General features: G+C 39.1%; 1 protein-coding gene across 1 annotated transcript in view; it reads left to right on the top strand.

Moving 5' to 3' along the window:
- Positions 1-19,449, top strand: part of srgap3 (SLIT-ROBO Rho GTPase activating protein 3) — a 57,136-nt gene that overhangs the window by 15,535 nt on the left and 22,152 nt on the right. The window contains exons 3-4 of the mRNA XM_062444244.1: positions 8,761-8,923; positions 14,395-14,457. Of these exons, the coding sequence (XP_062300228.1) occupies positions 8,761-8,923; positions 14,395-14,457 (226 nt within the window). The remainder of the gene's footprint in view (positions 1-8,760; positions 8,924-14,394; positions 14,458-19,449) is intronic.

Here is a 19,449-nt window from a genome sequence, read left to right as displayed (position 1 = left end):
TGGTTTGATTACAGTGCAGAACTTTACAACAATATACATGTTTATGTACTGTGAAGGCATATCTATTATTACTGTCAAGATGTTTATGATGTCTTTAAAGGTCTGCTAGTTCTGGCATGATGGTCAGACACAGTTCATTAAAGAAGTTGAAGACTGTTGAGGGGTGGACATAACAAATCCAATGTACTCTGTGTGCTGTAATTTAGCACTTGATGTTGTAGAAGAAAGCTTTAAGTGAAGCTTGATGCTTCATTATGTGTTAAATCACTTCGATTAAGAACAAATGTGGCAGACTCTCCACAAGCTCTGCATCAGACGCTGCATTAATGTGGAGGTTCATATTAAAGATAGAGTCAATGATTCTGGAGAAAGTTTGTTCGATACACTTTTTTCAATATTCTTCGAATATCTCCTCATGGTCATGTGTGTATGCTAAAAAAACAAAAAAATGGTGTTCCTATGAAGAGTGCTGTTCTTTCAAGCCTGTCATGTGATGCTATGGGGCCCAAAATACTTTTTGCCATAAACTTGAGAAAGAGATGTCTGTAAATCAGCAGATATATTCTTTTGAGCATGATCACAACCATGAAAATGGGATGTTTCAGAATTTGATCCATTTCATCCAATCACATTTCAGAAGTCTGTAAAAGCTGCACGATTGAATAATTTTATCCTCATTCAAATAAGCTGGAGGGCTAAACAAAAAATTTGCTGTCTCAGCTGACGGAAGTTTCTAGTGAGCATGCTCCATGGGTGCATTGAGCCCATTGAGTGAAAGCAGGAAGTGGCTGTTTAGGCCATCGAGCAACTTTCATAGGAATGAACGGGACCCTGCCTCCAACACTGTCTCCAGTTCCTTTCATACATCCATGGAGGCAAGCCCCCAGAAACAGCATTGGGCTTTGAAGCTCAAATGTCCCCATAGACTCACATTGTAAAAGAGAGGTCTGCATTTCAGCAGATACATTTTTTTGAGCATCACAACCTCTGTGATGTGACTAGTTTCACTATCAAAATTTGATTCATTTGGTCTGATAACATTGGGAAAGTCTAGAGGGGATACACAATTGAATTGTTTTATACCCATAGCCGAGGACTAAATTGGAAGCTGTCAGGTCGGTGGGCAGAGGTCACTAGTTCGCTTTCTCTATGGGCCCTACAGATTGTGGAAGCTATGTGGAAGAAGTTAAACTTTTTTTTTAGCTTCATGCACTACTAAGACACTTTTATAGAAATGAAAGGACCCTGCATCCAGTTCTCTTTATACATCCAGGGTGTGAGGACATGACAGTCTCCAATCTCCAGCACCTGTTGAATGACAGGGGATGGCTGGTGAACTGGAGAGAGAGAGGCTTCAGGCTGAAGGAAGCTAGTGTTTAAGGAAGGTCAGTGAATGTCACAACATCAAAATCAGCTCACCTGTAGCCTTGACCCATTTAGACTTGCAGCTCTGGAAATACTGAAATGTATGCTAGTGAAGAAAAGTGCGATCATCTGCACAGAAACCAAAAACCCATTGGTACATGACTCACTGAGGGCATGAAATTAAGCTCTACTGCTCCCAAAATCAAGCACCTCGGGCGAGCAGGCAAGCTTAGTTCAGTCTGGAAATGGGAGCATTCAACCAGCTGAGATTTGGCAACAGATCTCAGGCTTGAATCTCTACCAACATATACAGTACCAGTCAAAAGTTTGGACACACCTTCCCATCCCCTTGAATGAGAAAGTGTGTCCAAACTTTTGATTGCTACTGTAGTCTAACCCCAGCACTGATTCTTGCAAAAAGAAACAGCAGTACTGCATTCCTAACATATTCTGAAATGCTTCATATGAACAAGTCTGTAACTAAAAGTGGAGACTGTGATTTTCATTTCTATCGTACTATATTCAGTAAATGCAATAAATTACAACACAGAATAAATGATAGTAACTAATACATTTACATATATTGTAGTGAAATGGTAAAAATACAAACTGTGGACTGTAGCTTACAGTACATTTATGTTCTAATTGTTACAGTGTGAACAAGCAGGTAAGCAGGTCTTCTCTCAGGCTCACCTTACCTCTTTGATAAACAATGATTGCTCACCGGGTGATCGACAAAAACAGATATACTTTCACTGTCTGCCTTTTTGAATTGCTGCCACCATTACCAAAAAACTCTGCTCAGTTTCTTGTTATCATGTTATAATGACACAGTTTTCTTGTTATTACTAGATACTAAATTATTTCATTTTAACAAGAACGTTTCTTTGTTATAACAACTTACCACTTTTCTTGTTATATTGCAAAACTTTCTTATTTCATAAAATGGATTTCATCAAAACAAACTTTTCTTAAGAACAGTTGGAATGTAATTGTAACAAGAGACTTCCATGTGTTGTTAAAACAAAAAAAGATCAGGTCACTGACCTTAGAAATGCCTGTATCAGCTAGTAGCCAGTGTAGCATTTTGAATGTTTTCCACATCAAGACAAGTGCGATAAGTTGTGACAGTTGTGGTGTTTTTTGAGAAGACATGTAAACTGTCTTAATTCAAAATAAACAAAATAAATTATTTTTACAAACCTTGTTTAAATTTTAACAACATTTTTGTCACTGTGCCTCCCTTTCCACAAAAAAGCTTTTTCAGCAAATCAAAAGTACTTTTACTTCAGGATGGTGTTTTGGCATTCTTGACACTCCGTAGCGCAAGGTCATTTAGAAATTTGTGTATATGTACAAGTAGTATATGTGGGGAAGCTGTGTGTGTGAAGTGGATGAGGATTTGACTGGATAATTGAGTCCAGCTGTGTTAGAGAAGGCAGGCTACGCTGTGGCGTCTAAGACTTGGCTGATAGTAGACAGAACTCTGCTGCAACACCGCGGCTTAACCTTCACACTGTACAGTTGATCTTATCCACATGGCGATAGACAGGTGTTAGAAAAACAGCTAATCCTCAGACACATGTTCTAATGATAGTACATTTTACACTACCAAGATTCTGGTGGACTTACCAGCCAGAGGGAAAACAAGGGTCTAAGTACAGCATCTTTACAGTGGCCACACACACATACAGACGCAAAAACACACACGCATAAATACAAAAAGTGATATCCATTTTGACAACAAGGTATGATATTTCTAATGAAAAAACTTTTCTTTGTGCAGTGCCTTTAATGCTCTCAGGTTCATTAGTTCAGAGAAGATATATTATTCAACAACACAAACTAAAGATCTGAATTGATGCAATGACAGACCACAAAGGAAGTGATATGTATAGAGGATATAATGTTCAGTCATACTGAAAGTTTGTCTTCCATGGCATTCACACCACACACACTTATGTATGTATTATAAAAAAACACTGCAACTTACTTCCTCCATGCTAGAGGAACAGGGTATATCCAATTTAAACTGACCAATATATCACCCAAAGTTGAGGTTGTAAGCTTTAGGTGAAGCCACAAAAATTCTCAAAACAACATGATTGCACCTCATGCCATGCACTCGTAGTTTGAGCAGGCAGGCAACCACAAATCCTGATAATCCGCTGTGACACATTCTTTACTGAGCCTGTCCTACCACTTTAGTATAGTTAAGTTCATGACAACCCACTGAAACACCAAATGAGCCTAGGCAAGAAAAACACTTTTGCTCTTCCAATTAATGCATTTTGTGAGCATGAAGCTAAAATGTGCAGCATTTAAAACACAGAAAACAGAAAAAGACTTCATAGATCTCTATATTCTATGTACATAATTAGTTGCTTTTGGTTTTGTCTTTGCTACCTTTTACTTGGTAGTTTATCTGATATGACAAACCTGAGTAAGTCTCAGTAAATTCTCTATACTGAAGAGGAATATCAAACGTAGGCTAGTATATTGAGCATGTAGTACACCTTTATGATTTTGAAGGACATCAACACAGCAGTAAAATAGAGTCATCCTGACCGGGACAGACTTCCATATGTGTTGGATCACAGCCTACAGTCTGTTGGCTGAACCCTTCCATTGCAGATTCATTAGCAGGCTGAATGCCACTGTGATTTACAACTACTGCAGATACAGCTACACCGCAGCAACCCAACCAAGGATCATTTTGCTCCTCCAGTTTACCTCATTTGCCACAGTGAAAAGAAACACTGAAGGGTTACTTAGCTGCTCTATACTGCAGTTGCTGTGCCAGATAGTGCACCACTTATTTTCTCTTACTGGTTCACAGTTCCTAAGAGACAACAGCTAACTTGATTTTAATTGTAGAGCAGAGTTTTTAGGGTGTATCATGAATTTCAATTAATTTTATTTTAGAGACAATGTACATTAATCAACATTCAAAGAAATGTAAATTTACCAGAGTCAGCCAAAAGGCTGGAATGGGACTGATGAATGGGATGATGTACCTCATCAAATTAGAGTGGATTGGTATCATCTGTCATACAGACAGATACAGATGTAACATAGCACCATTAGAGGGCAATTCATGCAATATTGATATGGAGAATAACCTGTCTGGAAGAGATAAGACAGGGCTTGCAATGGTGTCCAGATATGTGTGGGTGAGTATACCCTAATCTCTTTGTGTGTATATCCAAGCGATTGGTTAGGAAAGAGCTGGGAGGGAAAGTGTTTGGTATCTTCAGAATGCCAGATCTTTGTATATGAGGGCTTTTTCAGTTTTGAAGTTGCCATTGCTCAAATCCAATTGATGTCTGTTAATTTTATGGTCAGCAGGGCACAGCTTTGAAAATGTATTAGTGGATATCCAGCAGGTTCATTTCATAAATACATCACCCAACATTAACCATTAAGTGGGATGCAGCCTGTGTCCAGAACACATTTAAAAATGGTGACGCATGCTTTAGTTATGATATAATTATGAGATATGATGTCTGTAGCTGTAGGAAAGTACCAGATTCTTTAATGGAGCTTTGTGTACTGCCAGTGCAGCTATGGCTTTAGTCCCATTTAGTGTAATCATTTGTACAATCATGGCTGCTCTCTTGTGGTGGAGGGTCAAAGGGTCAAAGGTTAAACTATAACGCTAGGCTTGGGTTGTTTGAACACAGCCGTCAATACGCTGCTCTTGTCAGAATAACAAGTCCAGCTGGTGGAAGTCAGTGTGTACAACATCAATAGATTATCTGGTTTGCAGTTTGTTTTTCAGATCTTGCAGATCTCTACACTGCTCTGGCCCTTGCATCTGTGCAGCTGTAAATTATCAAATGTTGGCAGTGTGTCTCCTCACAAGAAAAAAAAAGAAAAACTGTTAAATGATGTGCAAATCAGCAATGTAGCATATTGACGCCCTGCTTGAAAATGGGGGCAAAGCGAATTTGAATGGAAAAGCTAGCTGCATGTGCCCACGTGCCCCTTGTCTTTTGATACTGTGTTTGGCTGCTTCATTAACAAGCAGCAGACAGCCAGTGTGGAGGGGATTAAAGGCCTTCACAGAGCTGAGTCTTGGTTTGATAAATGCACACTTCCTTCTGGAAATCCTGGCTCAGACACATCGTATAGGCTCTGGCTGATTAGATGGTGGCATTCAGTGCAACCATGACTAAAGCACGGGCACTGTTCTATACAATGCTTACTTGTTCAGGGAATGCACATTATGGAGACAGCTTGCTATCGGTTTATCCTTGAATCAAAGGATTATGGCGATATTCTCCGACCATACACCCTGTCTCTGTGTCTCATCTTCTTCACACTCTCCCATGCATTCACAGATTATACTCCAAGTCGCTTCCTCACAGAAACACACAGAGAGAGAGCAGAAATTGTGGAAACCATGGAGACAGTCAGGCAGTTTTACAGGATGAGACAGATGTAATAGGATGCCAGAAAGCTGCACTCGTCTCTCCTTCTCCTCTTCCTTCTTCCTTCTCTAGAGACTCTCAGAGCTCATAGTTTGCCTTCTGAATGTTAATGATATCCTGTGTATAAATACCGAGGGCAAGGAGCCATCCTAAACCAGCCCTTTGGAAGCCCTCTAGATTAATTGACCTGTATGCACTCGACTCAGCCTGTTACGGGAAATCAGTGAAGAGAAGTGCGTACAGAGTACAAAGGTGTGTAAAAGTCTCTATGCAGAATTTGGTCCTTTGTGATATATAGATCTCTGTATATAAGAGCCAATATAAAATAGCTAGTCTGTCACACATAAAACAAGTGGAGGAACTACATTTACTGCTGCGTTAAAATACTCAGCTCCCAGAGATGTGGCTGATACTGGTACACAGACCTAATTAACTACCTTCTGCTCCTAATTCCTGTGAAACGAGGACAGCAGCTAGGGAAAAAGAGATCTTGTGTCCTTTGTCTCTGTCTCTCTGTATGGCTTTAACCCTCAGCATTAACAGACTGTACCTGACCACTTGACATTTTGGTTATTCTCAAAATGATCACCCTTCTACATTTGCCAAAGTTGATGTAAGAATAGGCCATGATACCTCTGGAGATAAGTCCTGTATAGTGTTTTTTTTCCCTTTTCTTTTTTTGGCCTTCGAGCAGCATGGCTTGAGGGATGGTCAACCACTTTGGTCCAGACTGAAATATCTCAACATCTTTTGGATGAATTGCCATGACATTATACAGGTTGACAATAACTCCTAATGACCTTAGTTGTGATCTGACTTTTCCTCGTATACAACCAGGAGGTTGGCATTGGTAGTTTTGAATTAAAAATCTAAATCAGGTCAAAATGTGAATTGACATATTTTAGCCAATGTTAGAATGCTAACACATTAAACTAAGATGGTGAACATGATAAACATTATACCTGCTATAAGTCAGCATGTTAACATTGCTTAGTTGATTATTTGATTAGTCGATTGACAAAAAATGTATTGCCAACTATTTTGATAATCAATAAATCCTTTTGCCATGCATTCTCTTATTTCAGCTTCTCAAATGAAAGGATTTGCTGGCTTCTAATCATTAGTCACTTTAGTCTCGCAAAACAGTGATCAACATTTTTCTCCATTTTCTGACATTTTATAGATCAAACGACTGATTAATCAAAAATAACAAACAGTATACATTTTAGAATAGATCTCAAAAACGTTACTTTACTTAAATTGTCAGTGTATCATAATAATCTAATAATCTGTTTTTTAAAAAAAAGAAAAGAAAAAAAGACGAGATTTACCAGCAGTGTTACATTGCTAACTGCAGGTTCACAGCAAGTATAATGAAGTCTTGACCTCTGTGAATAGAGCACAGTTAGCAGTGTTTTGGTAGGAAGCTGTAGAGGATAAAAAGGTTGGAATATAGGAGCTTGGTTGTGCTTAGGGATGAGATGAAGCATCTCTGACCACTTTTAGGGATTAGCAGAGAGTAGATGTGCACGTTCCCTAAACCTCTCAACCACAAACAGCAATTATACACCGAGGAGCTGCATCCCTTACAGGCAGATAGGTCAGTCAAGCAGAACTAGTGCAAAATGAGGGATGGTGAGACAGTAGAAATAGGTCATCCCAGAGGAGTGAAGCAGAACATGGTCTACATTAGGTCTTCTATTGTTAGGAAGCCTAAATCCTACCCATCCTATGCAAAGTCTGTCAGATTTGCTAATCTCAGTTTAATGTCCAGTTTAATCGTTTTATTATTACTTAAGGATGGCAATACTGAACTGTTTCGTTGATTGATGGGCGGATTCCTCAACTTTAAAATTAGCAAATTAATTGACTTGCTTTTTCAGACAAAGTGGATCTCAGGACATTATTCTTAATCTCACAGCAGGTACAGTAATAAATGGATAGATACATGCAAAACAGTCTTCTGCCTTCTACCGATCTTGTGAGAATTATGTGCTGGTGTTTGTATCCCGACAGCCTGATGTAAGTGCATTTAGGGGCAGAGTTAAGTAAAGTAATAATAGGGAAAGCACTCTGGAGTAGCTAGATATCAACTTCATTAGATGTGATTAGCATTATGGAAGCTCTCTGAAGGGGGTTCTTTGATGTTTGATGCTCATCAATTTTTTCTGCTCCACAGTGAAACCCTATCCCCCACCCCACTCTCTCTCCCTGCTTTGCTTTCATTTCCCTCTCTCTCTCTTTGTCTCTTCCTTTGGGTTGGCTGATTGATTACTGCTCCGATAGGATCCAGACAAGGGTATGGGTTTGAAGGGATTGTGTGCGGGTGTCTGTCTGGTTGTGTGTCTATGTGCCTTGGTCTTTCTATTTGAAAGCACCCGAGGCAGACAGTTTAAACTGATTATGCAGCAATCAGGGCCCTTGACTCTCTGGATCATAATGGTCACCAGCATTATACATTTAACCAGTTGATGCCTTACTAGACCATTGCATTGTTTGGAGTGTGGTGGATGGCAGAAAGAAAAAGAGTGAAGGAAGAAAAGGGGGAAGACACACTGCAGTGTTTTATGCAACAACGGGTTTTTCTTTCTTTTTTTTTTACTAAAACACAGGATCATGTCTGTAACTGTGTTGTTTACTTTTATCATTAACTGCTGATGCCTTCATCATTAGTCAAACAACATTATCACTGCATCTAAAATACCATAGTGCTGTCTTTAGCCACCAAAAAAGACAGTAAGAGATTTGACCTATTTGCAGTATTTGTATTGTAGATATTCTTACAGTAATCATGCAGTGACTGGAAAAGAAACCAGTCACTTCTTGAGATTTCACTTAATAAAACTGAAAATTTGAAACAAATACAAATAATGAAAAACACATTGCCAGATAGCTACACTATCCAGATTTGGATTTATTCTGAGATACATTCTAATGATCCTGTATTCCTCTTGTTTTCCAGGAAAGACCAGCACCTGCTCTCCTCAGTAAACTGCTGGTACCTGGTGCTGAACCAGACAAGGCGTGAGAGCCGCGACCATGCCACCCTCAGCGACATCTATACCAACAATGTAATCATCCGCTTGGCCCAAATCTGTGACGATGTCATCCGCCTGTTCAAGAAGGTCTGTGAGATCACCGTTCTTCCCTCTATGCTCATGCTATTTAATTATATACCCCATAGTAACTGTTTCACTTTACTTGGAGATGGTGGGACATGTAACTTATGATTCTCCTTGTGTCATTACTGAACATTGGACTAGTCCTGTGCAGTCACTGTGTTTACACTCTCGTCACTGTCATAGTGTTCACTGTGAGCTGAAAGTTTGCAGCGGAGAGGGCTTTGTTAGATTTACAGTGGTACAGAAAAGGAGATCTGCCATTCTGCAATATCCTTAATGCTATCTGCATGATCAACAGTCTCCACCTAAAGTATCAGTCAAAAGTTTGGACACACTTTCTCATTCAAGGGAATAAAAAAGTGTGTCCAAACTTTTGAGTGGGACTGTACATACCAATTTGGTATCTCTGTTTGGTATAATTTAGTAGCTACCGTTGCTGTAACGTCTTGTAGCATTTTTGAGGGGGTGCACAGCCTACGACCAAGCTCCAGGGGCTATATGTGTAGAATCCATATCTACGTAACCCTTTAATGTAAAACTGTAAAGCTTCAGTCCGACTTTAGCATGCAGACTAATAACCTGACGCGCCAGATGGTTTGTTGCACAGAACCATCTGAGAAGTCATCCTTGGAAAGTGTTTGGAAAAGGGCAGGCACTCTCAAAAAAATACTTGGCAGGTGATTGGATGAGCCATCTGCCTATCACCATCTATCATCACCTTGCAAGGCAGCTGAATTTGCAAGATCAGAATCCTCATAAGACCCTGGTTGGGCACAAATGCATAACTTGAAGCCTGACAAGATGGATTCTAATGCGATTTCTTGATGTTGTGATTTCAGAAATCCAGCTGCTTCACAACGTAAGCAGACTAATGGTAGCCAACAGAACTTTGGTATTTCCAAGCTCACTTTCAGCACACGTGGAGTAACTAGAAGGTCTATGAGAACTGAACAGGCTTGCAGAGCAGAAGAAGTAGCACGGGGAAATGTGGAGCTGGGACCTCCCTGTCCAAATACTCCATAGCCCCAACTAGTGTGAGAAACATTTGGCTCTCGGTCAGCACATTGCAGAGATGACTGAGGTCTTATCCAAACATCAGAATCCTGTTTTCACCTTGCAGGCCTTCCTGTAGGTTAACTGCACTCTGCCTACGAGGCTCCATTCAGATATTACTGTGTGTGTGTGTACATATGCGTGTGTCTGTGTTTGTTGACTTGTGTGAATGCCTGTGTGTATCAGAGACTGAGCCAGGGCTGAAAAGAGGGAAACACCCCATCCTTTTTGATCCAGGTGCCCTCAGGTAGCTTTTTCTACATTTGAAAGTATGAATGGATGGCTCGGCTGGTCGCTAGCTGGCAGACATATCCGTGGGCAATACATAATGTACCAAAAAAACAATGTCATTGAGTTCTGAAGAAAAAATGTTAAACTGAAATGAAAAAACAGCTTTGATAATATGCCAGCATAATCAAAAACATAAAGAAGAGCTGGTAAAAAGAATATATAGAAGAATTTTAACATATTAACAGCTTCAGTAGCACAATTGTGACTTACAGTATTAGTTATATATTCTATTTATTACCTCATAATCTGTTAATTATGTTATGATGGTTAAACCTAAATTTGGGCCAACTTTGAACCAGATATAAGAAAATTCCCAGCATCCTCTCCACATTTTACAGGTGCGGTGTGAATGTCTCATTTGAAAGGTTCAGTGTTACAATTATGTGCTCCTAATAGTGTAACAACAAGGAAAACTTAAATAATCCAATTACCGTAGGTGTGGCAAAAGTGAATGTACAGAAGGAAAAATTTCCTTTGACCATGACGCATACAATGTATATTACTTATACTATAATGGCCAACCTGTCATAGCTCTTACAGAGAGTTGCATCACATTTTTCCCCTCCCTGGTTGAACCCTCCTTGTGTCCCCCGAGCCTCTGCAGTACATGCTGCAGTCTTTCTCACTTCAGAGCCACTGATGCATACAGATGCCATTCACCAGCTGCCGGGGCCCTCAAAGGATTTTCTCCATTTATCACATCCAGCGATGTTTGTTTGAGTAGGACCTAATACCTGCACTCCAGATAGAAACAATGCAAAAACAACAAATCCCCTCTGTACTACTGAGGTTACTTTGTTTTTCTTCCTCTGAGCATAATTAATAATCTAGTTTCAAAAAGAACTGTTGAAGCAAGAATTTGTTTTATGAATTTTTCCCTCTTTGATGATTAGTTTAGTCTCTGACTCATTTTTAACAAGCTTTTTTAAGCACAGTTGTTATAGCAGAGCAGGGTGTGGACAAACACTGTCATTTTCACCTGAATCCCTCTGAACAGTGGGTGAGTGTAGTTTGAGTGATTTTTGGATTGTGTTTGTGCGTGTGTGTGTGTGTGTGTGTGTGTGTGTGTGTGTGTGTGTGTGTGTGTATGTGTGTGCATGTATTGCAAAATCTGACAGAAAACAATATTTCTCATAATGATTCATATGTGAAATGACCACTATGCATCTTATTGAGTTGCAGCATTCTGTGTGCACCAGTAGAAATGAGACAGGTGTTGACACAGTTCCTAAGAAAGCTTATGAATTTGGAATTTCCCCTCCTATTTTAAATGACATTATTATCGTATTTGACTGTCACACACTCGCTTGCTCACTTTACTATGCAGCTCACTGATTTTGTTAGCTGCAGCTCAACAGCCCAAATATAGCTCCGCTCATTGGCTATGTGCATCCATCTCTAACAGACATCTGTAATTTTGTCATCACTCATTGAACAAGGCTATATTGGCATTAATCTTAAAAGTTTTTCCTTTCAGTTTGGCATCTAAGAAAAACCTTTGAAATCTGAAATATGTTTGAATGTTGGACACACCCTTAGCTGTTTCAAGTGTGAAAGTTCATGTTTGACCTTATAAACATGAATTTGACAAAGAAAAAATCATTTTAGTTTCTCTTACTTGCTATCCTTTTTACAGAGCTTTAACCACACACCTGACTGTCTTCTTCAGCAGATGTTCATTTTTATAGCTAGGCCATTGTCCGCCATGCCAAAATGCAGTGTGTTTCACATTACTTGCTCTCATTCATCACAGCAAACAAGCTGTGTAGGAGATTGTAGTTTAACCACCAGATTTTTTTAGCAGTATTTATCAGACCTCTCAGGGTCGGACTATATATGTATAATTGTTTTGGGGTTTTGGTTCAAAATGTTTTCAGCTTTCATAGCTGTGGTAACACATCCAGACAGATAAAAATATAACCCAAAAAACAGAAGCCAAACTTTTGCCACTGTTTATCCACTTTCCACTTCACTAACCACTTGAGAATACATGATGATAGTATTTATCTGGGCTGCTACAGTAGATGGAGAGACATGGGATATATTGATATTATAGACATCTAGAGGTGCAACGATTAATAGATTAATAGATTAATAGATTAGTTGCAAACCATGAAATGAATCAGCAACAATTCAGATGATCAATTCATTGTTCAGGATCATTTTTAGAAGAAAATTTCAAATTATTTGCTTCTCAAATATGAATATTTTCTGTTGTTGTTGTTTTTGTTCGTTTGTTTTTGTCCACTGACATGATAGTAAGCTGAATATCTTTGGGTTGTAGGCTGTTGGTCAGGACAAACCAAAACATTTGAGGATGCCACTTTGAGGAAAATGGATACCAACGTTTTCACCTTTTTTGATATTTTATAGACCAAACAATTAGGTTAATCAATAATGAAAATAATCATTAGTTGCAGCCCTAGGGATATCACACCGCTGCCTAAAACGTACAGGACTAAAGTTGCAAATGGACAAAATCAGCATAATTTTCCTTTATGTGAAAAGTCTTAATTTGTGCCTCTCTCAAACATAGCAACTTCCTATAGCTTTGTAAGGTTAGAAGAGGTGTTGCATCTGTTTTTTGAATGTGTCAGACCATCACACTGAGACATCCTGCTGGTGCATTTTCTCACCTCCAAGTCTTCAAATAAAGGCTTCATTCCTCTCTCACATGAAAACAGATGTTTTAACATTCACTCTGTCAGTTCCAGCCCATGTGTGTCTCCTGTTTTGGATTTCAAGGCCTGCTGTGCAGTATAATGATGGTGAAAAGGTCAAGGTACATTCATATTAAAACATGAGAAGGGATAAATGTACTGCTTCATGAGGTGTTTGCTGTATTTGTGAAAGTTTTTTCAGTGTGATTCCAAGCAAAACACAATGCAAACAAATTAAAGTGGTGGCAGAGAGAAAAGATGTCTTGAGCAACCTTTTCACTATTGGGATGAAATATGAAAATAGGAATTGGACTTGTTCCTCTTGAAACATTATTGATTTTTATTTATGCTTGTTAAGCACAGTGCAACATTCATTGGCAGTGTTCTTTGTTGGAGGATGTAACACATCATCTTCACCCCTTGACACTTCAAACATGCGCACACTTAGACACGCTTTCTCTTCACACATGAACACACACATATGACCACAAACACACACAGACACACAGCTAAAGTGCAGTGTAACGTGCAATAATCACAGGAAGTGAAACAGGCATGTTGTGCTTTTTGCTATTCAACCGTAATTACAGTTGAACAATAGGTCTACTAAAAAGGACTGTCTAAATTGGTATGTTGTTGTGATTGTGCAGCCCTTAAAGTCCTCAGGCACTGTGTGATTTCAGGCATAGAGTGGTTTTAAATTAATATAATACTTAATTCAATACATTGTATACATTTCCTCCTGCACAACTTTACAGGCTCATGTATCTTTACTTGCTTTAATGCCTGTGCAAATAGGTACTCTACCAGCTTTTGAATTTATTGTCCTCCCATATTTTCATTCATTTCCTCATGCAAGCTGTTACATGTTTGGCTGGAAAGAAAGAACTGCTGAGACAGAGGAAAGGGGGAGTGACAATGTTTTTAGTTTTAGAGGTCAGTTAATCTGACATAAAACAGTAAAGCATTAAGTACAAATGAAACAAAATATGACATCATGTTAAGGATTTCTTCTCTGCAGACCTGACTGTTGTTTTCTGTGCTGCAATTGTTGTTTATTCTACTACAAGAAGATTAAAAGTTTATAGCTGCAGTAGTATTATCCCTCAGGCGTTACTATTCTTTGGGTCGTGTTATTGTAAGTTTGAACAGGAGAAGGAGCTACTGTAAATTGTATTTTATTTGCTTTTTAATCATCTTGTAATAAACTAAAGTCTGGACCTCTGGTGTAAATGCTGACCTGTGGGTAGGTGGGTGCAAACAGAAGCTCAGGGGATCAATAAAGTCATCAGAATTCATCCTCTCATGTCCTAAAATATCTGCACCAAATTCAGTGGCAATCCATCTAATAGTCACTGAGATATTTCCTTATGACTCACAAAGTCGTGTTGTCAGCGTAGTGCTCTCCAATATCTGAAGGCTTAAGCATGATTTGTTTTCTCACTGTTCTCTCTGCTTGTTGTGTTTCAGAGCAAGGACATCGGCATCCAGATGCATGAGGAGCTGGTGAAGGTGACAAATGAACTCTACACTGTAAGTAACACACTGAGCCTCCTACAGATCGATTCCTTGCGTCTCCTCTCATCACTGACCTCAACCAAAGTTCTGTTTCCTCTCTCTGTCTTCCTGACATTTTGTTTCATGTGTTCTCTTTTATTGTCTTTCTCTCTCCTTTGATTATTTCAAATACTTGTGTTTTCCTTCTTTGATACTTTTACTTTGGTTGTTGCAGGGCTACAGAAAAATTGTTTTAGTCTTTGGATGAAAGTGTAATTTCTTTTGCAAAAATTAGACGTTGCCCATGTACACAGCAAGAAATAAAACAAATACAATCCTGCTGTCGTGGTCCTGCAGGCTTTGTTAAAACCCAGAAGCATCAAAGGGCTGGAGTCAGTTTACTTCTGTCCTTACTGTAATAAAACTGCCTTCAGCCTTCCTGACTGTTATAGGTTAAAGGCCAATGAAATTGCTCTCCAAAAAGCTCCTCTGAACTTGAGGCATAACATTTTTTTATTTGTTTGTTTCATAAGTTTGTTTTTTTCCAGACCACAGTGGAAACATATTTATGGTCTGTTTTAAATTAATTGAGTGTGCAGCTTTTAGTCTATTAAGAGAGCTATTCAATTAATTTCACCTTAAAATCTTTTTTATTTATTGTTCACCTTTTGAGGATGATAAGAGTGAAGATAAGTGAGGGACAAAGTTGTGATGAAATCAAGCATTACATTTCTCTCTAAATGTAACTTCCACATGTGGTGGCAACAGTCCTGCTGTGGGTTCACATCACTGGTTGTGTCTGTGGAGGTCTGTGTAACACCTGATGGCCTATTTTTGACCGCATTATTTTTAGACTGTGTTTGCATAAGTTTGTTTGTATCTGCAAAATGCAGCTAGAGAGCTTTTGATGAGAAATAATAAGCGGATTACATAATGTGCATCTTGTTTCCATAACAGTGGACTTACTCATTCATTTTAGGTCATCTGTTCCAGCTTAGTGGCTTTGTTGTCTCTGATGCCACCACTTGGCTTTGCTCTGGATAGTCAGATACTATCATGATGAGTTTCTCTGCGATATTTTCTCCATCTCTGTTGCTGTGTGAAACGGCCTCCTTCTTTATTTTGATTTGCCACCCGAGAGAAGGCAGTTTACATCACTTGCTTCTGTGAAGAGCAGATCTTTTCTCTTTCTTTTTCATAGCGACCCACTGTTGGACACCCTTTTCAATGTTTTATTATAAAAAAGGTGGTGAATGGTTGTACGGATGGATGTTCCTCTTTTACTTTACAGCCAAGTTGAGGCTGCTTTAGCAAAAAATCCATATCATTAATATTTCATTGTATTTTTGTAATTCTATTTGTATCAATCTAGAATATCAGATTAGAAGGAAGTATTAATGAAGGCAGCATGTCTTCCAAGCCCAGTCTTACATAAGTTATGATGAATGTTTGTAATTAACGTTGCTGTAGCTGTAGGTTTTTTTTAAAACTTTTGTCCCTACTATTTCTCCAACTATTCACAATAGTACTGTATTTGCAGTTCAATAACTGGTAATAACTCAGCAACTGAATTGTAAATAATGAGATTATCTGCAGGAAACTCTGCAGATAGATGAACGTATTGTAGGGATGTGTACATACTATGCTAGTCCTTCACTGTTTCAAAAGATGAGCCCTTACTGAGGGGGGCTTAGTGCCCCAAAACTGGATGAGCTCCAGGCAACTTCAGCAATCGTCTACCCCCTGAAGTGAAACAGAAGAGATAGCAGCTCTGCTTTATATGACTTATTCATATGAGCGATGTGATGAGAGTCAAACTACCAAAGGGCACTGCTGGCATCTCTCCCTGATAGTGCCATCTGTACATTTGGATGCCGCAATAGATCAGTGTGGTGGGGAGCACAAGATAATCAAAAGTCCTTGTAGGATAATAGACATTTAAAAAGGACTGTGTTAAGTGCCGTTGGCCAAACACTTTAAACAGAACTACTTTACAAAATACTTGTTCATCTTTATGTTTATATAAATATGCAGCCATTTTCCCTCTACAGCAGCATGTGCCTGCCAGCTAGTGTCAGAGCGTATTCCAGGTTCACGATGGAGGTCGTAACACTGGGAAACTGATCATTACCCAAGTTTTGCTGGATTTGGAGTGATGCACGATAAGTTCACTAATTTGCCCCCTCACAAGCTGAATGCAATGCTGTGTGTTGATAAAATTCTCAGACGGTCTCTTCTCATGCTCTACTTGGCCTTAACTGTGATCCGACTGAAGATTTAAAATCCAAATGTTGACGTGTAGCCTGGCTCTTTCTGATTATGTGCAAGAGATTGTGGGAGCTGTCTGAAGCCTCACAGCTAATGTGGAAAATTCATTGCTGCAATTACACACATTTCTTTCTATATATAATTTCATGCTAGTCAAAAAAGCACATACATTTTCACATTTAATTGTTGTTCTCTTGGTTTGATTTGTGTCCATATTTGAAGGGGGATCCCTGCTTTGGTGCCTCACATGTTTTCTTCCAATTGATTTCATGAATGATCTTTGTATGTTTAGGTTAATGGATATTTTTATATAAAATAAATTCCGTATTTGTGAAGGTCTTTGGGGTGAATTGAAATTAAAGGCTGTACAAAGTTGACATCATCTGTAGGAAATTATTTTCCCAGACAGTGCACTGGCAGACATGTAGTGACTGACCAATCTGAGTTTTCCTCTATTTGCCCCTCATGCAGCAGTAAGGAAACAAAGTATTGTTTTTTATGACTGCACCCCTGTTAGTATTTTATTGTACAGAAATAGCTAAATCAATACTTGGCCACATGGTAATTGAATTGTGGTATTTTCGAACAGTTTTCATTGGCTGCAAACAAAACAACTTTTGCTGAAGGAAAACTGTGAAATACCATTTGGATCTCTGGCTGTTCAGTGGGAGGTAAAGGAAGATATGTAAGACTGTGAGCTGAAGCTGTTGTTCCAATATTGTTTAAAGTATGACAAGGCTGCAGAGGTATTATCGACAGTGACAGTCCTGTTGTTTGTGGCTTGTCATCAGTACCGAACGTGAAATGAGAAAAGTGAGCAAAGGTCTGAATGTCTGAGGTATCAATCACTGACCAGTGACCTCTGTTCTGTGAGATTCAGCATTCTTTGCTTCAACCTGCGTTAATTTCCTGCTACACAGACTTAATATCCCCACTGGGATCAATAAAGCCTGAGTTTATCTTATCTTTCTGATCCACCAGCCTTTGTCTGATATGTGTTTTTCAGTCTTATACGCTGTTATTCTCTCGTTAACAGCAGCGCAGATTCAGAGTGCTGCCATGGCATTCATTCATTCACTCACTCATTCGTTCATTTGTTTATTTATAGTCATTCATTCATCTCAACATCACAACAAAATTAACATAAAAATATCTGATCAGCCTAACTTAGCCTTCTCAAAAATATTCATAATCCTATAATAATGTCCCTGGTTATGTCATCATGGTCAACGCTTTAAACCACTTGGCCACAAGTACACACTGAGAATATTTAGATTTATGTTGAATAGAAGCATCTACATCTGGCTATGAATTAATTATGAAAAAACTTCAGCCTCTCCTTCACAGCTGGGTTTCTCGTACCATCTCAGTCTGCTCAGGAGTTATAGCCTTGGGCTGTAGTCAGAGGACTCAACTATATACACACCTCCTGTAGACACAGCTGAAGCTCAGTCTTCCTGCAAATTACTTTGTGTCTTTAGCTTCGGGTCCTGTAGTCAGATAGTTCAAAGTTGGCTGAAAATCAGGCGCAAGGAATTTGAAATAAATGATTTGACAGCCTGGAGGAATGGAGTGTTATCCTTGTTTTTTTTTGTTTTTTTTATCCTGGAGGAGCAGCTACATCATTGTCAGCTTTGTCACTCTGAAAATAGACTAGTGTCTTTCTTTCTATATATTTTACTTTCAGGTGTTTGGCTTCCAGCTGTTTGTCACTCTTGTTGTGAAGAGTTTCTGCACCGTCTGAAGGGGAGTAGTGTTTATTTCAGCACAGATAGGAAAATAAACAGAGGCTTTTAAAGTGGCAGTACTGTTAAATGTTACTATCACGGGGTTGGAGGTCAATGAAAGATTATAGTTGTGCAAACAGGTGATTTTGATGAGTAGTTCACATAGAGATAAAAGGAACCCCACTGATTAAGTGCAGCACAAAGTGAGCATTACTTGCTTGATCACAGGAAACCTGGAGAAGGAAACAAATAAATGACTGTTTATGTTGACTGTCTAACATCCTAAGTCATTCGCAGACGTTTCTGAATGCTCTCAGGGCTCCAAAAAATGCAAAATGTTTGAAGAAGCAGCTCACACCTGGATGTTCCTTTACAAATGGGCTTCTGAGGGGAGAAACTCTCTCAATGAGCATCTGGCACGAGTTAAGAAAGATGCAGGATGCTTCTGTTGTGCCTAATGAGGGTTTTTTAGGTTTTCTGTCACTACATTCTTGTCGTCACCATGTTGGAGCAGATGAGGGGATGTCTGAGTGTCAAAGTATGAGTGTCTATGTAGAGATCAAAGTGAGGTGGTAACTGTGGAGAACACAGAACAACACTGCACAAAATACTTGAAAATGAACAAGGTCGAAGTGGTGAAGAGTTGACTATAGAAATCATATAGAGGCCCGGAAAGCCTCAGTGAGGAGGAGGAGAATTAGAGGGTGAGTTGGAAATTTGACATCCAAGACTAAACCACACACAACTCTGAGCCCCTGGATTCACTTAACACATCCCATGTGTAGTGACATCTGTGTTTCAGCCCAAATTGATCTACCAGGCCACCATGAAAAAGTCAAGATCAAGATTTTGGAAGGAAAGGACATGACAATACATCACAAGACTTTGGAAGATGTGATCTCTGTTCATTGTTTCCCTGTTGCTGACAGTATCAGCACTGATGGTAAAAGCTGCATGTCAGTATGTGAGTCACCAAGCAACTGGTGCCTGATAAAACTGTGTTTCCCTACTGGTCACCTCTAATTTATACTGT

This window comes from Scomber scombrus, chromosome 3 (assembly GCF_963691925.1).
Source record: "Scomber scombrus chromosome 3, fScoSco1.1, whole genome shotgun sequence".
In the NCBI taxonomy this organism is placed as follows: domain Eukaryota; kingdom Metazoa; phylum Chordata; class Actinopteri; order Scombriformes; family Scombridae; genus Scomber; species Scomber scombrus.
The sequence above is the reverse complement of the archived record's forward strand: the minus strand, read 5'-3'. Positions and strand labels throughout refer to the sequence as shown.